The sequence below is a fragment of the Phyllobates terribilis genome, unplaced genomic scaffold (genome assembly GCF_046119375.1).
Source record: "Phyllobates terribilis strain yellow unplaced genomic scaffold, ASM4611937v1 Scaffold_3__8_contigs__length_932513732, whole genome shotgun sequence".
NCBI lineage: Eukaryota > Metazoa > Chordata > Amphibia > Anura > Dendrobatidae > Phyllobates > Phyllobates terribilis.
The window spans coordinates 96,986,045-97,007,381 of NW_027362763.1; the positions used below are offsets into that span (position 1 = coordinate 96,986,045).

At 43.9% G+C, this 21,337-nt stretch overlaps 1 protein-coding gene across 3 annotated transcripts in view; it reads right to left on the bottom strand.

Moving 5' to 3' along the window:
- The window catches only part of ATAD2B (ATPase family AAA domain containing 2B), a 170,356-nt gene that overhangs the window by 138,593 nt on the left and 10,426 nt on the right, over positions 1-21,337 (bottom strand). For 2 of the 3 annotated variants that reach the window (XM_073674058.1, XM_073674056.1), the window contains exons 2-8: positions 12,768-12,925; positions 11,165-11,214; positions 8,688-8,835; positions 5,812-5,914; positions 4,711-4,843; positions 3,100-3,219; positions 1,513-1,588 (exon numbers count right to left, since the gene is read on the bottom strand). In XM_073674058.1, the coding sequence (XP_073530159.1) occupies positions 1,513-1,588; positions 3,100-3,219; positions 4,711-4,843; positions 5,812-5,914; positions 8,688-8,835; positions 11,165-11,214; positions 12,768-12,925 (788 nt within the window). The remainder of the gene's footprint in view (positions 1-1,512; positions 1,589-3,099; positions 3,220-4,710; positions 4,844-5,811; positions 5,915-8,687; positions 8,836-11,164; positions 11,215-12,767; positions 12,926-21,337) is intronic. The other variant, XM_073674057.1, reaches the window with a different exon arrangement.

Sequence of the window (21,337 nt, forward strand, 5' to 3'; positions counted from 1 at the left end):
CAGCAGGCCTTCATGGTAAAATAGCTGCTAGGAAACCACTGCTAAGGACAGGCAACAAGCAGAAGAGACTTGTTTGGGCTAAAGAACACAAGGAATGGACATTAGACCAGTGGAAATCTGTGCTTTGGTCTGATGAGTCTAAATTTGAGATCTTTGGTTCCAACCACCGTGTCTTTGTGCGACGCAGAAAAGGTGAACGGATGGACTCTACATGCCTGGTTCCCACCGTGAAGCATGGAGGAGGAGGTGTGATGGTGTGGGGGTGCTTTGCTGGTGACACTGTTGGGGATTTATTCAAAATTGAAGGCATACTGAACAAGCAAGGCTACCACAGCATCTTGCAGCGGCATGCTATTCCATCCGGTTTTCGTTTAGTTGGACCATCATTTATTTTTCAACAGGACAATGACCCTAAACACACCTCCAGGCTGTGTAAGGGCTATTTGGCCAAGAAGGAGAGTGATGGGATGCTACGCCCGATGACCTGGCCTCCACAATCACCAGACCTGAACCCAATCGAGATGGTTTGGGGTGAGCTGGACCGCAGAGTGAAGGCAAAAGGGCCAACAAGTGCTAAGCATCTCTGGGAACTCCTTCAAGATTGTTGGAAGACCATTTCTGGTGACTACCTCTTGAAGCTCATCAAGAGAATGCCAAGAGTGTGCAAAGCAGTCATCAAAGCAAAAGGTGGCTACTTTGAAGAACCTAGAATATAAGACGTATTTTCAGTTGTTTCACACTTTTTTGATAAGTATATAATTCCACATGTGTTAATTCATAGTTTTGATGTGTCCAAACTTTTGGTCTGTGCTGTATGTGAATCACCAAGGGGGGACCCGCAGTGCCCAGGCGATGCGAGAAGTGACACACATTCTCCACTGGGCGGAAGACACAGGTTCGGTTCTCCCTGCGGTCCACATTCCGGGTGTGGACAACTGGGAAGCAGACTTCCTCAGCCAGCAAGGAATCGACTCGGGAGAGTGGTCTCTCCATCCCGAAGTTTTTCGACAGATCTGCCATCGCTGGAGGACTCCGGACGTGGACCTAATGGCATCTCACTTCAATGCCAAGGTCTCCAACTTCATGGCCAGAACTCACGACCCGGGGGCGCTAGGAGCGGACGCCCTGGTTCAGGACTGGACCCAGTTCCAGCTCCTGTACATTTTTCCACCTCTCCCCCTGATATCCAGAGTGGTGAGGAAGATCAAGCAAGAGGGAGTTCCAACCATCCTAATCGCACCGGACAGGCCCAGACGTACGTGGTATGAAAATATAGAGAAATATTTAAATGAGAAGGCGTGTCCAAACTTTTGGTCTGTAGTATATATATTATATATATATAATATTTCTGTTCAACCACTTCAATAAAACCTGAAAGTCTTCACTTAAAAAGTATCTCCGGTGTTTCATTTTAAATCCAGAATAGTGGCCTGCAGAGCTGAAATCACGACGACTCGGTCACTGTCCACATACTTCTGGACCTTATGCACTAATGTGAATTTCAGTACGTACCGGATATGGCTTCTTCTTGCAGGAGATCTGTGTGTATCAAACAAAGTGCTTTGTCGTTTTTTCTGATGTGCTGGCTCTAAAAGAAAAAAAAATGGTGGGATCTTTATAGGTGAACGCAGTTCATGGCCACATGAGAAGAGACAATAAATACACAGTCAGTGCTGTTATTTTTCCAGTATTACCCACAAGGACCTCTCTCAGCTCTTCCGAGATTGGATAATAATTTGTAAGCTCCACAAATCAGTAATTCAGGATCCTCATTTTGTACGATTGTCTGTAGTCATCCATTAATCCTCTTGGAAATGTATGAATAAATTGCCAACTGGGCGTTTCCATAGTTGACACTGTGATATATTGTGCGGTAAAACTTCTTTCCTCACCCTTCTTGGGTCCAGCATAGAGGCTCTGGTGTTTTATTTATTGTCTGCAGTGCTGGTGTCACCATTGACAATACTGAAGCCAATCACTGAGCTCAGTGGCTCTAACCCCGGCCCCTTTGGTTTGTCTGCAGCCATTATAAGCCAATCAGGAGCAGCGGCGGATATTTAGTGCTGGACCCGGGAAGGGTGAGGAATCCACTTTTTTTTTTTTTTTTTTTTATGAAGAACAGGGGGTTTCCAAAACCAGAAAATTCCTTTAAATTACAGTGGGGGTTGTCTTACTGACATTTATCACCACATAAGTCATAGATCCTGCAGAAGTCAGATCTCTGGGACTGCCATGAAACATGATAATAGCTCCTCATGTGAATGGATCAGTAACGCACATCCATGCATGACCACCGCTCAATTCCCAATCTACGGGAGTATCGGTCACACGTGTGCCCAACCACAGCCCTATAGAAGTGACAGATCTCAACTACTGCTCCACTCCAAAAGGGACATACAAAATCCTATGGAAATATCATGAATGTCGGCCATGGGCTATCCCCTTTAAATCAGGTTGGGCTCTTTACATGTTGCGTTTGCAGCCACTTGCTTTATGCAACGTGCAAACAAAAATGTACAAGGATCCGTTAACAGGATGGACGGCCGTTTGGCCTCTTTTCTGTTTTTCGCTGTATGACATCGCAGCCTATGGTTTTCACTGGAGACCCTTCCTAAAGGAAACCTGACTTTGTGAAGTAGCCTTACTGTAGAAATAAGTGTTCAAGCCCACGGAGAACAACTGATTAATTAGGGTTTACTAGAGAACACATCTGATCATTTAGGGTTTACTACAGAGAACACATCTGATCATTTAGGGTTTACTACAGAGAACACATCTGATCATTTAGGGTTTACTAGAGAACACATCTGATCATTTAGGGTTTACTACAGAGAACATCTGATCATTTAGGGTTTACTACAGAGAACATCTGATCATTTAGGGTTTACTACAGAGAACATCTGATCATTTAGGGTTTACTACAGAGAACATCTGATCATTTAGGGTTTACTACAGAGAACACATCTGATCAATTAGTTTTTACTACAGAGAACATCTGATCATTTAGGGTTTACTACAGAGAACATCTGATCATTTAGGGTTTACTACAGAGAACATCTGATCATTTAGGGTTTACTATAGACAGACCGGGTCACCTACCGATAGGAGGAGCTTGGTACCTTTCCACAGTTTTTCTTTGTCTTAAGTTATACGGCCGATCGTTTTCTTCTCCTTCTACCTCGGCTTCTTCATCCCCGTCTTCACCTTCTTCTTGGGATTCTGCAGATGACAAACATTAATTATCTAGGGTTTCTACAAAGCGACTGTTCCTAACAAACAATACGATCTTGTGCCATGGTATCGGACATGTTGGGATCTCTGTGTTCAGGTGGCCGTGCGTGGACACAGATCTCATCATCCAAGGCCATCGGAAAGCGGCAGCCTGATAGATACAGTCTGCAGGTGGTTGGGTGCCCGCAAAGCACAACCCGAGCGATGCCAGTCTGTAGAGACATCCAAGCCCATAGGCTTCCATAGACTACATCACGACATAACTGTGGTGCTGATCATTGCAGAGCCGGCAGCTTCTGGCCGACGTCCTCCGACGGCTCCTCCGGTGCCCGGTGTCCATGTGTGGGGAAAGCAGCAGACAGACTCCGCACAGTTAACTCTTTCCTCCCTGAATGTCAGTTGGCAGCAGAGCAAGCATCGTCATGTGCCATCTAAGCAGTTGGCAGAGATAGCACCCAACGCAAGGGGAAAGATGAGATGCTTTATGGTTAAAAACGTTTTAAAAAAGGGAAATATTAAAATTTTAATTCCTAAGATTTAAGATTTCTTTGCTGCATCCGTCATGTGCCGCAGTTCCAGCCTCTGCAGTCTCTTACAGGACCACCACAAGCCGGGGATCGCTGCAGCAGCACAATGTCCTATATGGATAAACCCCTTTTATTAATGGACATACGCAACTAACTAATTCATCCTTTTTTGGTAAGTCTTTCTTTTCCCCAGTTCTGCAAGCTGCTCCGATCCGTAACATGACAGCGGATGGAGATGCATGTGACAAGACATCATTTCACCTCCTCTATTAAAACACACGGCCTCTAAGCAGGTCCTGGAGGTCCGGAGAGAGAGGGGGGGATGCAACAGACTGCTGAACGGCACCTGCACCTCCATCTTACGGACACGAGCGGACTGTGCAAGGGACAATAGTCAGGGCGAAAAGGGCGCAGGGCGAATGAAAAGGGGGCGCAGGGTGACAGGCGGGGCGAAAAGGGCGCAGGATTTGTCCATCACACCAAAAATCAGATCAGAAGGAAGAGACACACTGCCCTCTATAATAAGCCGAGCTCCAACAAATCAAGCATCGATGGCCGATCCTCAGGATAAGCAGCCAAAAACTATATGATGGTGTAAGCCCACTTTTAATGACAATGGCCAACTACACTTAGGATGAGGCCACTGTAAGCGACACTGGGGTGGCCGAAACTGAATGAAGCTAAAACACAGTGAGGAGAGCGCCTCAATCTGCAGGAGTTTGCAGGAAAACTGCAGCATCTGGTGAAGCGGCTTCCTGTCTGTTCATTTAGTGAGTGAAACCTTCCTTGAACTCCCGGCACGGTTCCCGGCTACTATAATGTTGCTGCTTTATGTGGCCGTCTACTTAAATCACTGGTGCAATTGTAATACTTTCTCCACACAAGGACTGAAGAGAAAACAAAAGCAAAAATAAAGTGGCAAATAAAAGCATAAGCAAAATATGCAAGAGACCTTCAGAAACCTCTTCCTCCTCCTCCTCCTCTTCTCCCTCCGAGGACTCTTCGTGCCGGGTCTTGATTGGATAGCTGTTTCGTCTCAGGCTTTTCCTCCTCCTCTTGACACGGGAGTACATATCCATGTTCTCCTATAATAAAGGCGGGTGATACACTAAATTCTAATGCTCGACTTTGTAAGAACGTCTGTAAGATCAGAGGCGACTACAGATTCATTAGCATCTCCAGGACAGGATAAGGGGGTCGTAGATATTACACTGGTGGGGGATTACCTGACAGCTGTAAACCTCAGACGGCTATGTGACAAATAATAAAAATCACTTTTGTTAATTTTCTTTGTTCACACTTTTTGCTGCGTTTTTGGAGAAGAAACTCCAAGTTTTTGAGGAGGATTTAGAGCAAACCTCAGCATTAAAGGGTTATTTTTGCTCTTCTGTACCTTTTAAAAAGTTTTTAAAAAGTTACAAAAGTTAGATAAAGTTTTAAAAAATGTGCTTACCATTGAAATTAATACCATCTCACATAAATACAGTGGTCCCGGGTCACGTTGGAAGCAATGACTATGACCCTGCAGCCAAACAGCGGCCTCAGTGGTCATCACTTCCCACCCGATAGAGAAAATCTGAATGTCAGCGTTGGAGTGGGAAGCTTCTAGTGGAAAGCATGGTTTTACTCTTGACAATTTTTTTGTTTATATTTGGGGCTAAAAATCATTTTTGCAGTTTGGTTTCATAAAAAAAAAATGCACCATTTTTGCAGCTACAGGCTGCACATTTCACTTTGGTCTGTGGCCATAACTCAGTCAGAGGAGAATTCAGAAAAAGACCCATAAAAGAGTTAGAAACCCTATCCACTTGACAGTCACAATAAGCTCACTGATGGATCCTCAGTTAACTCCTTATGCAGGCAGCAATAGACAGTACAACACAGAGGTCTATAGAAGGCAAATGGTGCAAAATTTTTCATGAAACCCAATTACAAATATGATTACTAGCCTAAAATACATGCATTTAAGTAAAAGTCCCCAAAGGTGGACAACCCCATTAGCTTTAAAAGAGCAGCGGTCTGATGGTGTAGCTCTGTTACATGAAAGACTCACCAGTTCAGTGTCTGTCCACATGCGTAGCCGCTCCACCTCTCGGGATTTGCTACCCCTCCGGATGTTGATATTGTCCATTTCCTGGAGTACGGCCTCGGCAGTGCTACAAAAAATAAAATAAAAAAACAATTCAGGACACTTTTGCACCTTTATACTAGTTTCAGTAGAAATCTCAATGGTTGGGGGAATGAAAAGGTCAGAAATGCTCCTTTTATGTTTCGCCACCGCTCCATCCCAATGGGCTTTTTCAGAGCCTCGTTCAGTGAATTTTTCCTTTTTTTTCCCCCTTTTAATTAGATTTTCTTTCCTCCTTTCGATTCTATTTGTTTTTGTCTTTACCTTATGAGTTAAATAATCTTATGCTTTGATGCATCAGACTTTCACATACCAGCAAAAGCAAATCTGTTTATACTGGGGTTTTTTTTTTGTTTTTTTTCTTTTTTAGGTCTTTAATTTTTCGATTGTGCCACTTGCATGACTCCACAGCTAACAGAGCCAAAGCCATACACCCGCAGCGGATCAATGACGAATATATAAGTGATGGCGAGGAGTTATAGGGTTATTTCTATTGTCTCAGCTCTAAGCAATAGATCAGCACTAGAGTAGAGCAAAAAGACTTGCAGGGCCCTGATCCAGCAGCCAAGTCTGTGACCACCGGACCGATGCTTTGCGAATCCAGTGGAAATGGACTCCCCGACATCTTTTTCTCCACTCTAATTGCCACACATGATTTCCGCCTTACACAGTACTAATCCGGGGTATACAGAAGTGGAGTGCCGCTGAGAATCACGTACGAACATGATAAAACAACCCCCCTGTACATGACGGGAACATTCCCTTTCATGTCCTCATCTGTTCGCTGTTTGTTAATCAAAGCTGTGATGAAGAGAGAACAGAGTTCAATCGATGGCGATGATCCCTGGGGTCACCGCATATTCAGAGAGGCGCCCGGTGGGACGTGAGCAGAGCGGGCTCGGAGGATCCATCCAGCTTGTTTGAAGTGTTTGCTCTACCTAGAACATACGGAAACACCGGGAAGCTGCGAGCTCTGAAGCCGAGACTCAAGTCCATGGTTCATAAAAGTTATTCAAGGGATCAGAGATTTAAAGTTCTTGAAAAAATAAAAAACGTAGTAACTTAACAGAAAGAAAAAAAAAAAATACATGAGCATTGCTATAGCCGTCCCGACGGCGCAGGGGCGAGAGGCCGTCCCAACGGCGCAGGGGCGAGAGGCCGTCTCGACGGCGCAGGGGCGAGAGGCCGTCCCGACGGCGCAAGATGACAGCTCCCTGCCATCATATGCCGGAGAAAAGAACAGAAAAAAAAACACTCACTCGTTCATTGGGTGCGATGATTTTTAAGCTGGATTTAAAATGATCGTTCTCGGCAGCACATAGTCCATATTAACAGGCGATGTGCTGCTGATAATATGTTGTTCGATGTGCACAGATCGGTTGTACTAACAATCGTTCTGTGTGTACAAGTATGGTCGGCATGTCTAAACTCCACATTACACCTCATCCAGACATCTGGAAATCACATACGTGCTCCATCAGGGATTTTCACAGATAGGAGATGAGCCCATTATAATGTATGGAGTTGTTCACATGTCCATTTTTTTTTTCTGTGGATTGTGTGTCTGTAAAATAATCACTGAGGCCTGTCTGTTTTTGATCCTAGTAATGGGTGGAAATTGCCCTTACAAGTCTATGGATCAGTGGGGGAAAAAAAAAAAAAAAAAAAAAAAAAATCATAGACAGACCATTTTTTTTGGGAACCTGAAAGATCACAGACGTCTGAATGAGGCTTTAAAGATGCACGAGAGAATTATAGCTCGTGTGACCCTGGCCTTAATACTGTGCATCATGGAGGGTAATTAGACCTTAAAGGGGTTCTCCTAGAAAGTGATAAAAAAGGCTGCTGCACATATTGCAAGCGGCAACCTATTCTAGGCACGTGAGTCTCAACTGTCAGAGGAGCAGAAACGTGACCTGATCTGCTCGCTCAGCCATGGAGCCAGGGCTGTAGCAAGAGAGGGAAAAAAACACAGCTTGTCCTTGGCCAAGTAAGTAGAATTAGATTTATCGATTTCTTCATTGGGTGGGGGCTGGAAACTGCACCAATGGTTTCCTGTGTCCTCAGCGAAGGCTACAAGAAAGGGATATTCTATGGTTAGTAGCAAAAATCCTCAGTCCTGCTCCATGCTCAGTCAGTCTATATGCCCTGCTGTGAGCCTGTCAGGCTGACTGAGCACCGAGAATGACTGACACTGGAGAAAAATTAGCTGCTTTTGCTCACTAAGCCGATGACAAGTTTTTTTTTTTCTCTCCCATCATAGCCCAACTCCACGGCTGAGTGAGCAAATCAGGTATGTTTGTAACTGAGGCTGCTCCTCTGATAGTTGAGATATGTCCTGAGCTGTTTTTTCTTCAGGTGGCAACCTGTCCTAACATGTGACTAGGATAGGTTGCAGCTTGAAATATGTGCAGGGGCCATTTTTATCACTTTCTTGGAGAATCCCTTTAAGTATTACTGGTAAGCCCTGGAGCTTATGTGGGTGTGTCTCACTGTAATCAATGAGTAGGATATCCTCAGAATCTGAGAAGCTGTCTTTTCCTTACCCCTCCATCATAAACATGTGCTGCGCAAGAGATTCTAACACAGCCGGTGCTCAAAAGAGCAATTGGATAGGACGTAATCTGAAAGCAGAGGGGTTTCAAACTATTCCAGTATATCGCAAGTGATATGACAAACATTACAGAATGGGATCACCCCTTAATTTCAGTAGCAGGTTACTTATAATTCTGGCGCGTGTCATAATAAAAGTGCGCCACTAGAGGGCAGCGACTGCTCAGAATTGACTGCCGATAGCTCACCTGTTCACCAGCTGATCGAACAGCAGACTCTGGTTCAGGGTTTCGAATCGGTTACTCTTGGATCTGCAGCTTCTCCTGACCTCTCGGTTTCCATTAATGCAGGTATGGTCAACGTTACCCTCCTTCTCCACGCGGCGGCTTTTAAGAGCTACGGGAAAACCAAAAGGGAAATTATAACACTGGATCTAGAGAATTAAGAGGGTTATGTCATCTCCTACTGCAGGGGAACTACAACTCCTAGCATGCTCTGACCGCAAGGATAAGGAGGGAGTTGCAGTTTCTCCTCCACGCCAAAATTACCTCCATCTGTATATGCTCTGCTTCTCCGAGCAGTGAACGTCCCATTGTCCATTAATATTTTAGGTTAATTTCATCAAAGCTGGATTTTATTACAAACTTGTATAATTTATTTTTTATTTTTTCCATTTTAATGGCTTAAAAAAAAAATTTGAAAAATTTGGTTTGTGTCTCCATTTCAGAGTCCAATATTTTATTTATTTCGCTATCGCTGGATGAGGCATTGTTTTTTTGGGGGGCGTCAAGAGCTGGTGTTTTCCATGATATCATTTTGGGGGTACAAGCTATGTTTTGATTGATTTTTATTGCATATTTTTCATGGGAGGTCGAGCCTCAAATTTAAAAGAAAATAATAATAAAAAGAAAAAATTATATATATCAGATAGACACACATTGTTTTTCTATTATTTTTTTGTTTTACTATTTTTTTTTTTTTAAATGACGACATTTATTGTTTGCATAAGGCTATGTGCCCACGATGCAGAAATGCTCAGGATTTTTTCCTGAGCGTTTCTGCATCTCCCTGGCAGAAAAAAACGCATGCGGATTGTACATGCGGATTGTACATGCGGATTGTACATGCGGATTGTACATGCGGATTGTACATGCGGATTGTACATGCGGATTGTACATGCGGATTGTACATGCGGATTGTACATGCGGATTGTACATGCGGATTGTACATGCGTTTTTCCTGCCAGGGACATGTGGATGTGAAGCGTTCTTCACATGCATTTCCGCATGCGGGTTGACAAGCGATTTCAGCATCACTTGGAAAGTGCTTGACAACTTGGTCACACTATATAAATCCATGCAACCGACATACATTTATATAGTGTGACTGAAAGAATGGTAAAAAAAAAAAATAAAAAATAAATATTATACTTACCTTCTGATGGCCCCCGATGTCCTTGTCTCGGCTTGCTGGCAGCTCGCGGTGGACTAAAAGGACTTGCCGACGTCAGCGGTCGCGTGACCAGTCACATGACTAAATGACGTCACCGCAGGTCCTTTTAGTCTGCCAGCAAGCCGAGACAAGGACATTGGGAGCCATCAGAAGGTAAGTATAATGTATATTTTTTATTTTATTCGTTTTTTTGCAGGTTCTATGGTACCCAGGCCCGGAGGAGAGTCTCCTGTCTTCCACACCCGGGTACCATCCGCACATTGGAACGCATGGATTCCGGATCTACAGATGCAGTGATGCGGAGGACATGCGTTCCAATGAAAGTCAATGGCGGCGAAAACGCCACGCTTCCGCAAAATAATTGATAGTGCTGCGTTTTTTTCCGCAATGATAATCCGCAGCGGAAATTTCGGCAGCATGTGCACAGCACATGCGGATTATCATTGGGGACCATGGCAGACCTTCTACCAAGCGTTTTGTAAGCGTTTCTGCAGCGGAATTGCTGCTGCGGAAACATTTAAAAAACACATAGTGGGCACACAGACTAAAACTAATTTGTATTTTGATGGATCAAGCTTTTATGGATGAGACAATACCAAATATGTTTTTTTTATATTTTTATTATTTTTTTATTTTAGTATTTTTTTTTTATATTTCTTCAATTTTCACCTGGAAATTCAAACTTGTGTGTTTATTTTTCAGTCCAGTAAGGAACATTTCTTTTACTATATACTGAAATACTGCAGTATTGCTGAATAAAGTAATAATCACCAGTGGCTTACAAGGCATTAAATATAGCAGTCGGAGCTTTTAGGGGCAGATGCCGGCTGTATGACACAGCAGGTATCTGCCCTGTGAAAAGTGGGATCAGCTCCCGAACCTGCTCCATGTATATATCCATCATTAAGGGGTAAAGGAATTACTAATTAAAAGGGAGGAAAGAAATGAAACAACTTTGCAAATAGCCTTGATTAAAAAGCTTTTATCGTTCTCTGTATGCAGCTCCTATGCAGACCTATGCTTCTACAAAGTCTGTGTAGGCTAATCTTACATTTATGAGTTATTCTGCTGTTGGCTGGCAAAAAAAAGGGCAAAGAAAGTGGATTAAGGCAGGGTTTACTGCACAGGCTTTGTAACCAAAAAAATACATCATTCCGCATAGGAGCTGCAGTGACAAAACGGTAAAGACTATTTGCAAAATTGTTTTATTTTTGTTTGGTTTTTTTTCTAGATGTGCCATAGGAATAAAACACTTGTCAGAAGAAATACTCACATAGACTGCTGTGGCTGTTTGGTAAAGAAGCACCAGACTGGGATAATAACCTAGGACAGAAACACAGCAGCGCAGGATTAGTCTTGTGTCCTCCATGGCGTCATTAAAAAAAAAAAAAAAAAGGTGGAAAAGTTATAAAATAAACTTCTTAGAAAAAATTATCTGGACCCAGTCGTCCGCAGCCCTGGTCACACTGGAGTCAAGCCTTCCCCTCCATTACTATCAGTTCGATAGCACTGACTTATGAAAGGTCCAGAAGGCTTCCAGGATTTTAAAGGTATGGACAATTTCTAAATGAATTTTTTCACTTAAATGCATGTATTTTTGGATGAAAGTTAATTTTGCAATTGGGTTTTATTACAATTTTTGCCTTCAATTGCCTCTGTGTCTAGGGCAGCACGGTGGCTCAGTGGTTACAACTGTTGATTTGCAGCTCAGGGTTGCCTGGGTTCAAATAAGATCGATTCAATTTTGCAATTTTGTTATTTTTTAATTATTTTTTTTTAACACATAAGTGCAAATAATTTTTGACTAAACATAGTCAAAATTTAATGCATTTAAAAGGTTATTCTAAAGCTGTCCCTTGAGGGACTCTGAGCTCTGCGGTCTCCTTACTTCCTGGTTTCCGGCAGGGCGGGCTTTCCTCCTCGAGTGACAGTTCAGGTGAGCAGCAGGGCTATAAAGCTAAGCACAAGTTCTACTTTAACACATTGAGACATTAGTGGTTTGTTCAAAGCCTACCTTGTCATCCCCGTATTTACACATAGAAATAACAGGGCATTTGAATAAGCACACCGCTCCGGACAGTCAGAGCAGTGATTAGACCTGCTCTGAAAGCTGCGGGCTGGTGACTTTATGACTGCTTCTCTTCAGAAGATAAGAGGGAGAGCAGGCAGGTGAACAGATAACTGCTATATAGAAATCAATGAGTTAGAGAGCGCTGGCTGGAATGTTAAGAGTTGACCCCTCTCCTAGAATGTACCTAGCGCACTCCAGGCTCCACGTAAACCAGCTGTACACTATGAAAGAAAAAGCAAGTGAATTGCAAACTTGTTTTTTTTTCATGCTGACTAACCTAATTAAAGCAATTTGAGAACAAATAACCGATGTATCCGACCCGGTTTTATCCTACACCAGATTAACAGAATGTGCTACTGGTGCACCAGTATGGCTACATCTCTCCGATATAGAAAATACAGAAAAGTGACTGATCGGATGTAACCAGGCTGTGGAGTCGGAGCCCATTTTGGTGGAGTCGGTATAAAGTGGACCAACTCTGATTTCTAAAATATATAATAAATTGGGTACAGTAGTTCAATGCAGTTTGTGGGGAATATTTTTCCATAAGAATTTGGGAACGTTATGAAATGTCCTATAAATGTCTGTCCTATTCCTGATCTAAGGGTCTAGACTATTAGCTGAGATGAATCTGTGCTACAGTAAATTTATCACTTAAACATGAGCCGTGTATGAGGGAGTCGGAGTCGTGGAGTCGGTGTTATGGAAATTGAGGAGTCGGAGGTTTGGCTTACCGACTCCACAGCCCTGGATGTAACGTCTTATCACAATATGACAGTGTGACGCGGCAGCCGGTGGCCTTTACCTGGATCTCCTGGTTGACATACTCCATCCCTCCCGCTGTTTGGCGGCAGCACAGGGTTTTGGGCTCTCCTTCCGGACAGGCTCGGCATGGTTACAAGCTCGCTTGGCAGGAGGAGGTAACTGGCTGTCACTTAAGCTGGCGTCACTGCAGGCATCCTTCTGTATAGACAAAAAAAAATAAAAACGGCTCCATGGAAACCAGCTGTATACTACAAAAGACAAACTCTTATTGCATCACATGGACAGCAGTGCATCCAATCAGTGAGTTCAGCACCTCTGAACGGTACGTGTTGTTAAGTCGGGCAGAGTCGCTGAGGGCAGTTATTGGCAGAAAATAACAGACACTGGGAGCAGCAGTGGAGACTGTGAAGTGGACCAGTGGATGGTGAGTAAACACTGTTTTGTTTTAAAAACACACTGCAACCAAGGGGTTTTTCTTTGACACGTGGACCCCAAGTCTGAGTTCACACGATGTCTATTTGGGACAGATCTTAACTGCAGAATAGCAAACCGAAATCAGCAGTTCTAGCATCTGTGTGTGTTTTTCCAACACATTTTTTTGTTGTAAAAACCGGAAAAAATGGTCCGCACACCTTGTCGAGATGTGGTCAGCAGGAGTTGTGCCCACGTCTCGAGAGTTGCGTGAGTTGTAACGTTATCGGCACGGCTCGCTTCCCATGCAGAAGTGTGCAAACTATGAACAGATCTTAGATGGATAATGTAAAATCCGCAAAAAGTGAACCCAGTCATATGGTGACCCTACACATTGAACGAACGTCGGCCAAACCCACATGCCCCAAACTTATCAAAAGGCTGCAAAAAAAGAAAAAAAGTGCTTAAAAAGATCTAAAACATTTTCATCTATTTTCTAAGTGGATTTTTCCACTTTAAAAAACAAAAACCGTGAATGAGTAACAAGATCTGAAATCATGTGCTGAAGTCTTCTATCCGATAAAGCCCTTGTTTTGGGTGGAAGGTAGGGCCGTACTGTATCACAGCTCTAAGACCCCATTCTCCTCTACATGTTCTGTGTTGATTTTTTTCCCTTTTTTTAGTTGCTTTGGGCAGACCTTTGGGTCAATTTTGGACTAATTTGTGGATCAAACTCATTTCCCTTAATTCTTTTAAGAAGCTTGAGAAAATACTTGGGAAAAAGACAGATGACAATTGGATGGTAAAAACAGACACGTAACCCAAAAAAAGATGAAAATCTGATCCAGCGCACGGATGAAAAATGGTGAATTTTTGCACAAGAGAAAAAAAAAATAAGCTGGACATCTGAATATATGGAAACATATTCTGCCCGTAGGGAGGGACAGTCATAAATATAGCAATTGGACTGGCGCTTATTAAACTTCCCTACGGCAATCATGACAAAATGTGCAGCCTGTACCGGCATGTGAGTGATTCAGTACGAACTTTCGCCCCCTCGAATGTGCATCAAAAAAAAAATCCTCTTTTAATCGGTAGCACATGCCTGGCTTATAAACACGGATGTGCTGCCGAAAAAAGGATTTTTTATTATTTACACAGGTGTAAAAAAAAATATGGTCAGACGCTGGGCAACGACTGGTAGGAAGAGTCATTTCTACAGATCATTGTCCCATGTAAAAGAACTGTAAATGCTCGATGTTGCATGTAACGCCCCGTTCCCCTCTCCTACATAAAAGGTCGCCGGCCATCTGAAGTTTTGGGACAGGACAACTATTCTTTGTGGAAAGAAGCGGAGGCTGAACTGGAACTAAACTAAAGGACTTGGCAAGCAGATCAGGACACGTGGGCATACAGTTGCCCAATGTATGTTTGGCTTAGGCATCACGTCAGCGTCTCGCACGTGTTATTTGGGAGACGTTTCGCAAGTCTTGGTGCTGCAAGGAAGCTGGACAAGTACTGACAGGTTCACATAGATTACAGCTGAACGCTGGAGCCCCGGGACACCATGATCAGCAACAGAGATCTGCTGAAAGGCTCCGTACTGGCATTTATATCAGGAACCTTACCAGTGAGTGATACGAACGTAGTACTGAAATGTGAACAAGGCCTTACAGGTGTAATCTCACATCCGCACCGCCATGCGTTGGGTGCCAAATGGACCAGCATCAAGGGTAAAATGGGTCACAGAGCCGACCTCTCCATCTGCCTCACAAATCGTATGCGGGGGGGAGAGGAAACCAGGACGCCGTGAGAATATATAATATTAACAAAACCTTCAATAAAAATTTTATTTCATTAAAAAAAATAAAAAAAATACAGAACTGTGCAAAAGTTTTAGGCAGGCTTGGAAAAAATACTGAAAAGTAAGAAGGTTCTAAAATAAAATTGTTAACAGTGTATTTTTATTAATTAACAAAATGAAACGTGAATGATGAAAAGAGAAATCTAAAACACATCAATATCTAGTGACCGCTCTTCGCCTCCATCAATTCTTCTACATATACTTGTACAAAGTCAGGGATTTTGTAGGAATACAGTCAGGTGTATGAGGAACCATTTATTCCAAACTTGATATTGATCATCATTTTCATATTCAGGATGTAACAGTCAGAAACAGAAACTGCTGTGTAGGAGGCTTAAAACTGGGTAAGGAACAGCCAAATTCTGCTACAAAAGGCAAGGTTGTGGAAGACAGTTACAAGTCATACACCGTGAAAGGAATGAGCTCAGCAACAAGACACAAGGTAGTTATACAGCATCAGCAAGGTCTCTCCCAGGCAAAGATCTCACAGCAGACTGGTGTGATGTTCAAGCTCTTTTGAAAAAAGCGCCAACGTTGAGGACTGTAGATGGCCAAAATGAAAAAAGCATATACAAAATGGGAGGAATAGAGCTAAGCAACAGTACATGTGAAAAAGACTTAGGTATACTAATAGATCATAGACTGAACATGAGTCAACAGTGTGATGCAGCAGCAAAAAAGGCAAATACAATTCTGGGATGTATTAACAGAAGCATACAGTCTAGATCACGTGAAGTCATTATCGGTCTTTACTCCTCTTTGGTCAGACCTCATCTGGAATACTGTGTACAGTTTTGGGCACCACATTTTAAAAAAGACATAGACAAACTGGAGCAAGTTCAGAGAAGAGCGACCAGAATGGTGACTGGTCTGCAAACCATGTCCTATGAGGAACGGTTGCAGGATTTGGGAATGTTTAGCTTGCAAAAAAGAAGACTGAGAGGAGACTTAATAGCTGTCTACAAATATGTCAAGGGCTGTCACATTGTAGAAGGATCATCTTTATTCTCATTTGCACAAGGAAAGACTAGAAGCAATGGGATGAAACTAAATGGGAGGAGACACAGATTAGATATTAGAAAAAACTTTTTGACAGTTAGGGTGATTAATGAGTGGAACAGGCTGCCACGAGAGGTGGTGAGTTCCCCTTCAATGGACGTCTTCAAACAGAGGCTGGACAGACATCTGTCTGAGATGATCTAGTGAATCCTGCTTTGAGCAGGGGGTTGGACCAGATGACCCAGGAGGTCCCTTCCAACTCTACCATTCTATGATTCTATGATTCTATGACTGTAGATGGCCAACGTTGATGACTGTAGATGGCCAACGTTGATGACTGTAGATGGCCAACGTTGATGACTGTAGATGGCCAACGTTGATGACTGTAGATGGCCAACGTTGATGACTGTAGATGGCCAACGTTGATGACTGTAGATGGCCAACGTTGATGACTGTAGATGGCCAACGTTGATGACTGTAGATGGCCAACGTTGATGACTGTAGATGGCCAACGTTGATGACTGTAGATGGCCAACGTTGATGACTGTAGATGGCCAACGTTGATGACTGTAGATGGCCAACGTTGATGACTGTAGATGGCCAACGTTGATGACTGTAGGTGCAGTGGTCGGCCAAGGAAACTTAGCATAGCAAATGTAAGACATCTCATGATTACTGGAAGATGTACAGCAGTGCCATCAGTTAAGAATTGGAAACAACCAGGGGGACCAAGCTACACCCATCTACTGTTCAAGAAAGCCTAGCCAGAAGTGGTCTTCATGGGAGAATTGGCCTTGTTCCCATGTGGAAGGTATGGTTTTTGGCCCAAGTGACTTAACTACGCACAAAAACAGAATTGGGATGCAGAAAAATGTCAGCAGGTGCTCTGGATCGCATGGTGCCTGCAGACTTGACTGCATTTTCATGGTGGCAGGTCCTCTTTAATGGGGTCTTCCATGGTGAGAAATACAGGCAGATAGTTATCCATTATACAAGGTATATAATTGGTTCCAAACTAATTCTGCAGCAGGACAACCACCCCAAACATCCAGCCAATGTCATTAAGAACAATCTTCAGCGTAAAGAAATAAAATGAGTGATGATCCGACCCCCACAGAACCCAGATCTCACATTGTCCAGTCTGGGGTTACATGGAGAGAAGTATTTGCACAAGTGACATCCAAAAAAGATCAGTGGTTAGTTCTTCAAGATGTTTGGAGAAAGCTATTGCAGAGTTCCTTCAAAAACTGAGTAAGTGCCTCGAAGAAGTGATGAAGGCAAAGGGCGGTATCTCTTATTGATGGGATTTACATTTCTCCTATGTTCATTCACTTTTGTATTTTGTTAATTGATAAGAAAAATAAACTAGTAAAGCTTCTATTTTAGAAAGCATACAGATATTGCAGCATTTTTTCCCACACCAGCCTACAACTTTAAGGCTATGTGCACACCGTATCCGAATCCTCCGCACCTGATGAAGGAGACGGACCGTCCCTGAACTGTGTAGCGCCATTAAACGTTTCATCTTGGGAATAGGTTGGTCTCCTCCATCACAGCACCCGGAACATATCTATAACTCTCTTTCCTCCTGAACAATCCACAGTATGGAGTCTATGATTGCCCGGACCCTATTAGTAAAGACCACCACTGCCTCCTAATGGTTCCTCCGGGAGGCCGTTCTCTCCGCGCCTCTATACAGAAGTAGCCACGTCCCTTACTTTCCTTATTTCCGCCTTCCATTCCTCATTACTTATCCTGCTTAAAAATTATCTAAAATTTTGATCCCCTCCACTCACTTTCCAATGTACTGTATATCACAAAAGTGAGTACACCCCTGACATTTTTGTAAACATTTTATTATATCTTTCCATGGGACAACACTTAAGATATGACACTGATACAATGTGTAACAGGGTAAAGTTTGGTGCCTTCTAAACGCCGCACAGCCATTAGGGTCTAGACCGCTGGCAACAAGTGAGTACACCCCTAAGTGAAAATGGCCAAATTGTGCCCAATTAGCCATTTTCCCTCTCCAGTGTCATGTGACATTAGTGTTACAAGGTCTCAGGTGTGAATGGGGAGCAGGGTGGTAAATTTGGTGTCATGGCTCTCAGTCTCATATTGGCCACCGGAAGTTCAACGTATCTCCTCATGGCAAAGAACTCTCTGAGGATCTGAAAAAGAGAATTGTTCCTCTACATAAAGATGGCTGAGGCTATAATAAGATTGCCAACACCCTGACATTGAGCTGAAGCACAGCGGCCAAGACCATACAGGGGTTTTAACAAGACAGGTTCCACACAGAAGAGGCCTCGCCATGGTCGACCACAGAATATGAGAGCACGTGCTCAGCGTCACATCCAGAGGTTGTCTGGTCAGAACAGATGTATGAGTGCTGCCAGCATTGAGGTTACAGGGTTGGAGGGGGATCAGCCTGTCAGAGCTCAGACCATACGCCACCACACATTGCATCACATTGGTCTGCATGGCTGTAATGGCAGAAGAAAGCCTCTTCTAAAGATGATGCACAACAAAGCAAGCAAACAGTTTGCTGAAGACAAGGGGACTAAGGACATGGATTACTGGAACCATGTCCTGTACTCTGTACTACACCAAGAGAAACGTATTTGGTTCAGATGGTGTCAAGCGTGTGTGGCAACAATCAGGTGAGGAGTACAAAGACAAGTGTATCCTGCCTACAGTCAAGCATGGTGGTGGGAGTGTCATAGTTTGGGGCTGCATGAGTGCTGCCAGCTGTGAGGAGCTACAGTTCATTGTGGGAACCATGAATGCCAACATGTACTGTGAAATACTGAAGCAAAGCATCATCCCCTCGCTTTGGAAACTGGGCCGCAGGGCAGTATTCCAACATAACGAACCCAAACACACCTCCAAGATGACAACTGACTTGCTAAAGAAACGGAGGGTAAAGGTGCTGGACTGGCCAAGCATGTCTCCAGACCTAAACCCTATTGAGCATCTGTGGGGCATCCTCAAATGCTAAGAAGAAGAGGAGAGCAAGGTCTCCAACATCCACCATCTCCATGAAGCTGTCATGGAGGAGGGAAGAGGATTCAAGTGGCGACTGGTGAAACTCTAGCGACCTCCATGCCCAAGAGTTAAAAATAATGGTGGTCACAAAAACTATTAACACTTTGGGCACAATTTTGCCATTTTCACTTAGGGGTGTACTCACATTTGTTGCCAGCGGTTTAGACTTTAATGGCTGTGTCGAGTTGTTTAGCGGGCACCAAACTTACACTGTTATACAAGCCGTACACTGACTACTGTACATTGTATCAGTGTCGTCCCATGAAAAGATATAATAAAACATTTACAAAAATGTCAGGGGTGTACTCACTTTTGTGATATATTGTGTGTTAGCCTCCCATGTTGAACCAAACTAAGTTTGTGACCTGCTGTCTATACTTAACAGCATAAAGCGGAGGACGACACAAGCGAAGACGCGGCAAGAACGTGGGCCGAGCCACATGGGAAAACTGGGCGTCTGAATGAAGCTGTGTGCACACAGCCCTACCCTGGATGACCCCTTAGTTAAAGGCTCCCAATATTTTGTCTATATTCATCTCCAGTTTTTAATTATATTGATTTGTGTATATTATTATCTGGCTTTTTGTATTGATGCATTTTGAGGTCTCATTGTTTTAGAACATCACCGGGATCGAGGTCTGGGGGGACTGAAGTGTTAGTGGTTTGCTCATATATTCTGTCAATGCGCATCTGTAACACATTGGGTTCAAGAAAATACAAGGTATTGACGGTTTTTGTCCAAATGTCCATCCACAGGTATCAGAGGAGTCAGGGTGTACGGAGAAAACAACCCCCACCATGGGTCGTCCATTCATGCTGCTTGTGCCATATCCCGACCCTCTCATCAGCAACGTGCAACAGAGACCGGTTTCCAGGTGATGGTCTAATTGCAATTGTTCTCTCTTTTTCTCTTATTTCCACTAGGACAGGTGCAGACGGCTGTATTATCGGTCCGAGTGCAATCCAACATCAGATCGTATTCAGACCAATTATAGTCCATGGGGCGGCGCCCGGCACGTCCCCCCCCCTCCGCCCAGCACGACCCCCCTCCAAGTTTGATTCAATATTCAGATCGCGCTCGGCCGTGAAAGCCATTAAGTATGTGGAAACCATGGGCTGCACTTGAATGACATCTGAGTGCAGTCTGATTTCTGCGCACTGACAATGGAGAAGAAGCGGATGGCACTACGCCGACACTTGGATCAATCTCTGATCAGAGGGTCAGAGGGTATAGCAGGGTAGGCTCTCGTATGGCTGGGGGGGCCTCTCGTATGGCTGTGGGGGGGGGGGGGCTCTGGTATGGCCGAGGGGGGGGGGGGGGCTCTGGTATGGTTGGGGGGGGGGGGGGCTCTGGTATGGCCGGAGGGGGCGGGCGAACTCTTTTATGGCGGGGGGGGGCTCTCGCACAGCCAGGCATACATATGTGCAGGCAGCGCACATGACTGCAGGCCGCTCTGCGCACCAGCTGCTCCTTTGTTTACATGGCAGGAGGCAGCAGAGTTATGTGCGGCCCCAGATGAACTTGTGCTGAGAGAGCCGGGAATGTAACCAGACAGCCGCCAGGTACACACACAGCTCTGCTGATCCGGACCCCCACAAGCCGCGACCCCACTACAACTCCTCCCCAATAACGAGGATCCGATGGATTTACTAATAATGATCCTGGAGCAGATTTACATTAATACGGTCCCTGTGTTGTTCCTCCTGGAAACGCATGAATAAATAGATGACTGGGGGGTTATTATTGCTCTTGTCAAGACCATACATAAATCAGCTCTGACAGCAGAAGTACATGGACAAAAGGTCAGAAATGTAGGCATTCCAGGAGGAATAACACCAGTATGTTGATGAACATAATTGCTCAGAACTCTACGCTGTGCCGTCCATCTGTTCTTCCTCCTGGAAAAGCATGAAAACATTGATAAGTCGGCAGTGTGTTGTGGTTTTACCCACTGACAACAGAAATAATAACCCCCCAATCATCAGTATAGTTATGAGTTTCCAGGAGGAACAACAGAGGGACGCCGCGATACTGAGTTCGAAGTAGATATGCTCCAAGATTATTAGTAATATTATTAATGATCTATGGCAGTTCTACTTATAGAATGCCATTCCTCTGTTATTCACCCTGGAAATACGTTAATTGTTGACTCAGTGTTATCATTACACTTTTCAATGGGGAGAAGTGAGTAATAAATATAAAAGGAAAATATAGAAGCAAGAAAAAAGTAAAAACACGTGCTGTAACCCTGGGCAGCACCAGGGGTCACTAGCAGAACAAGAAG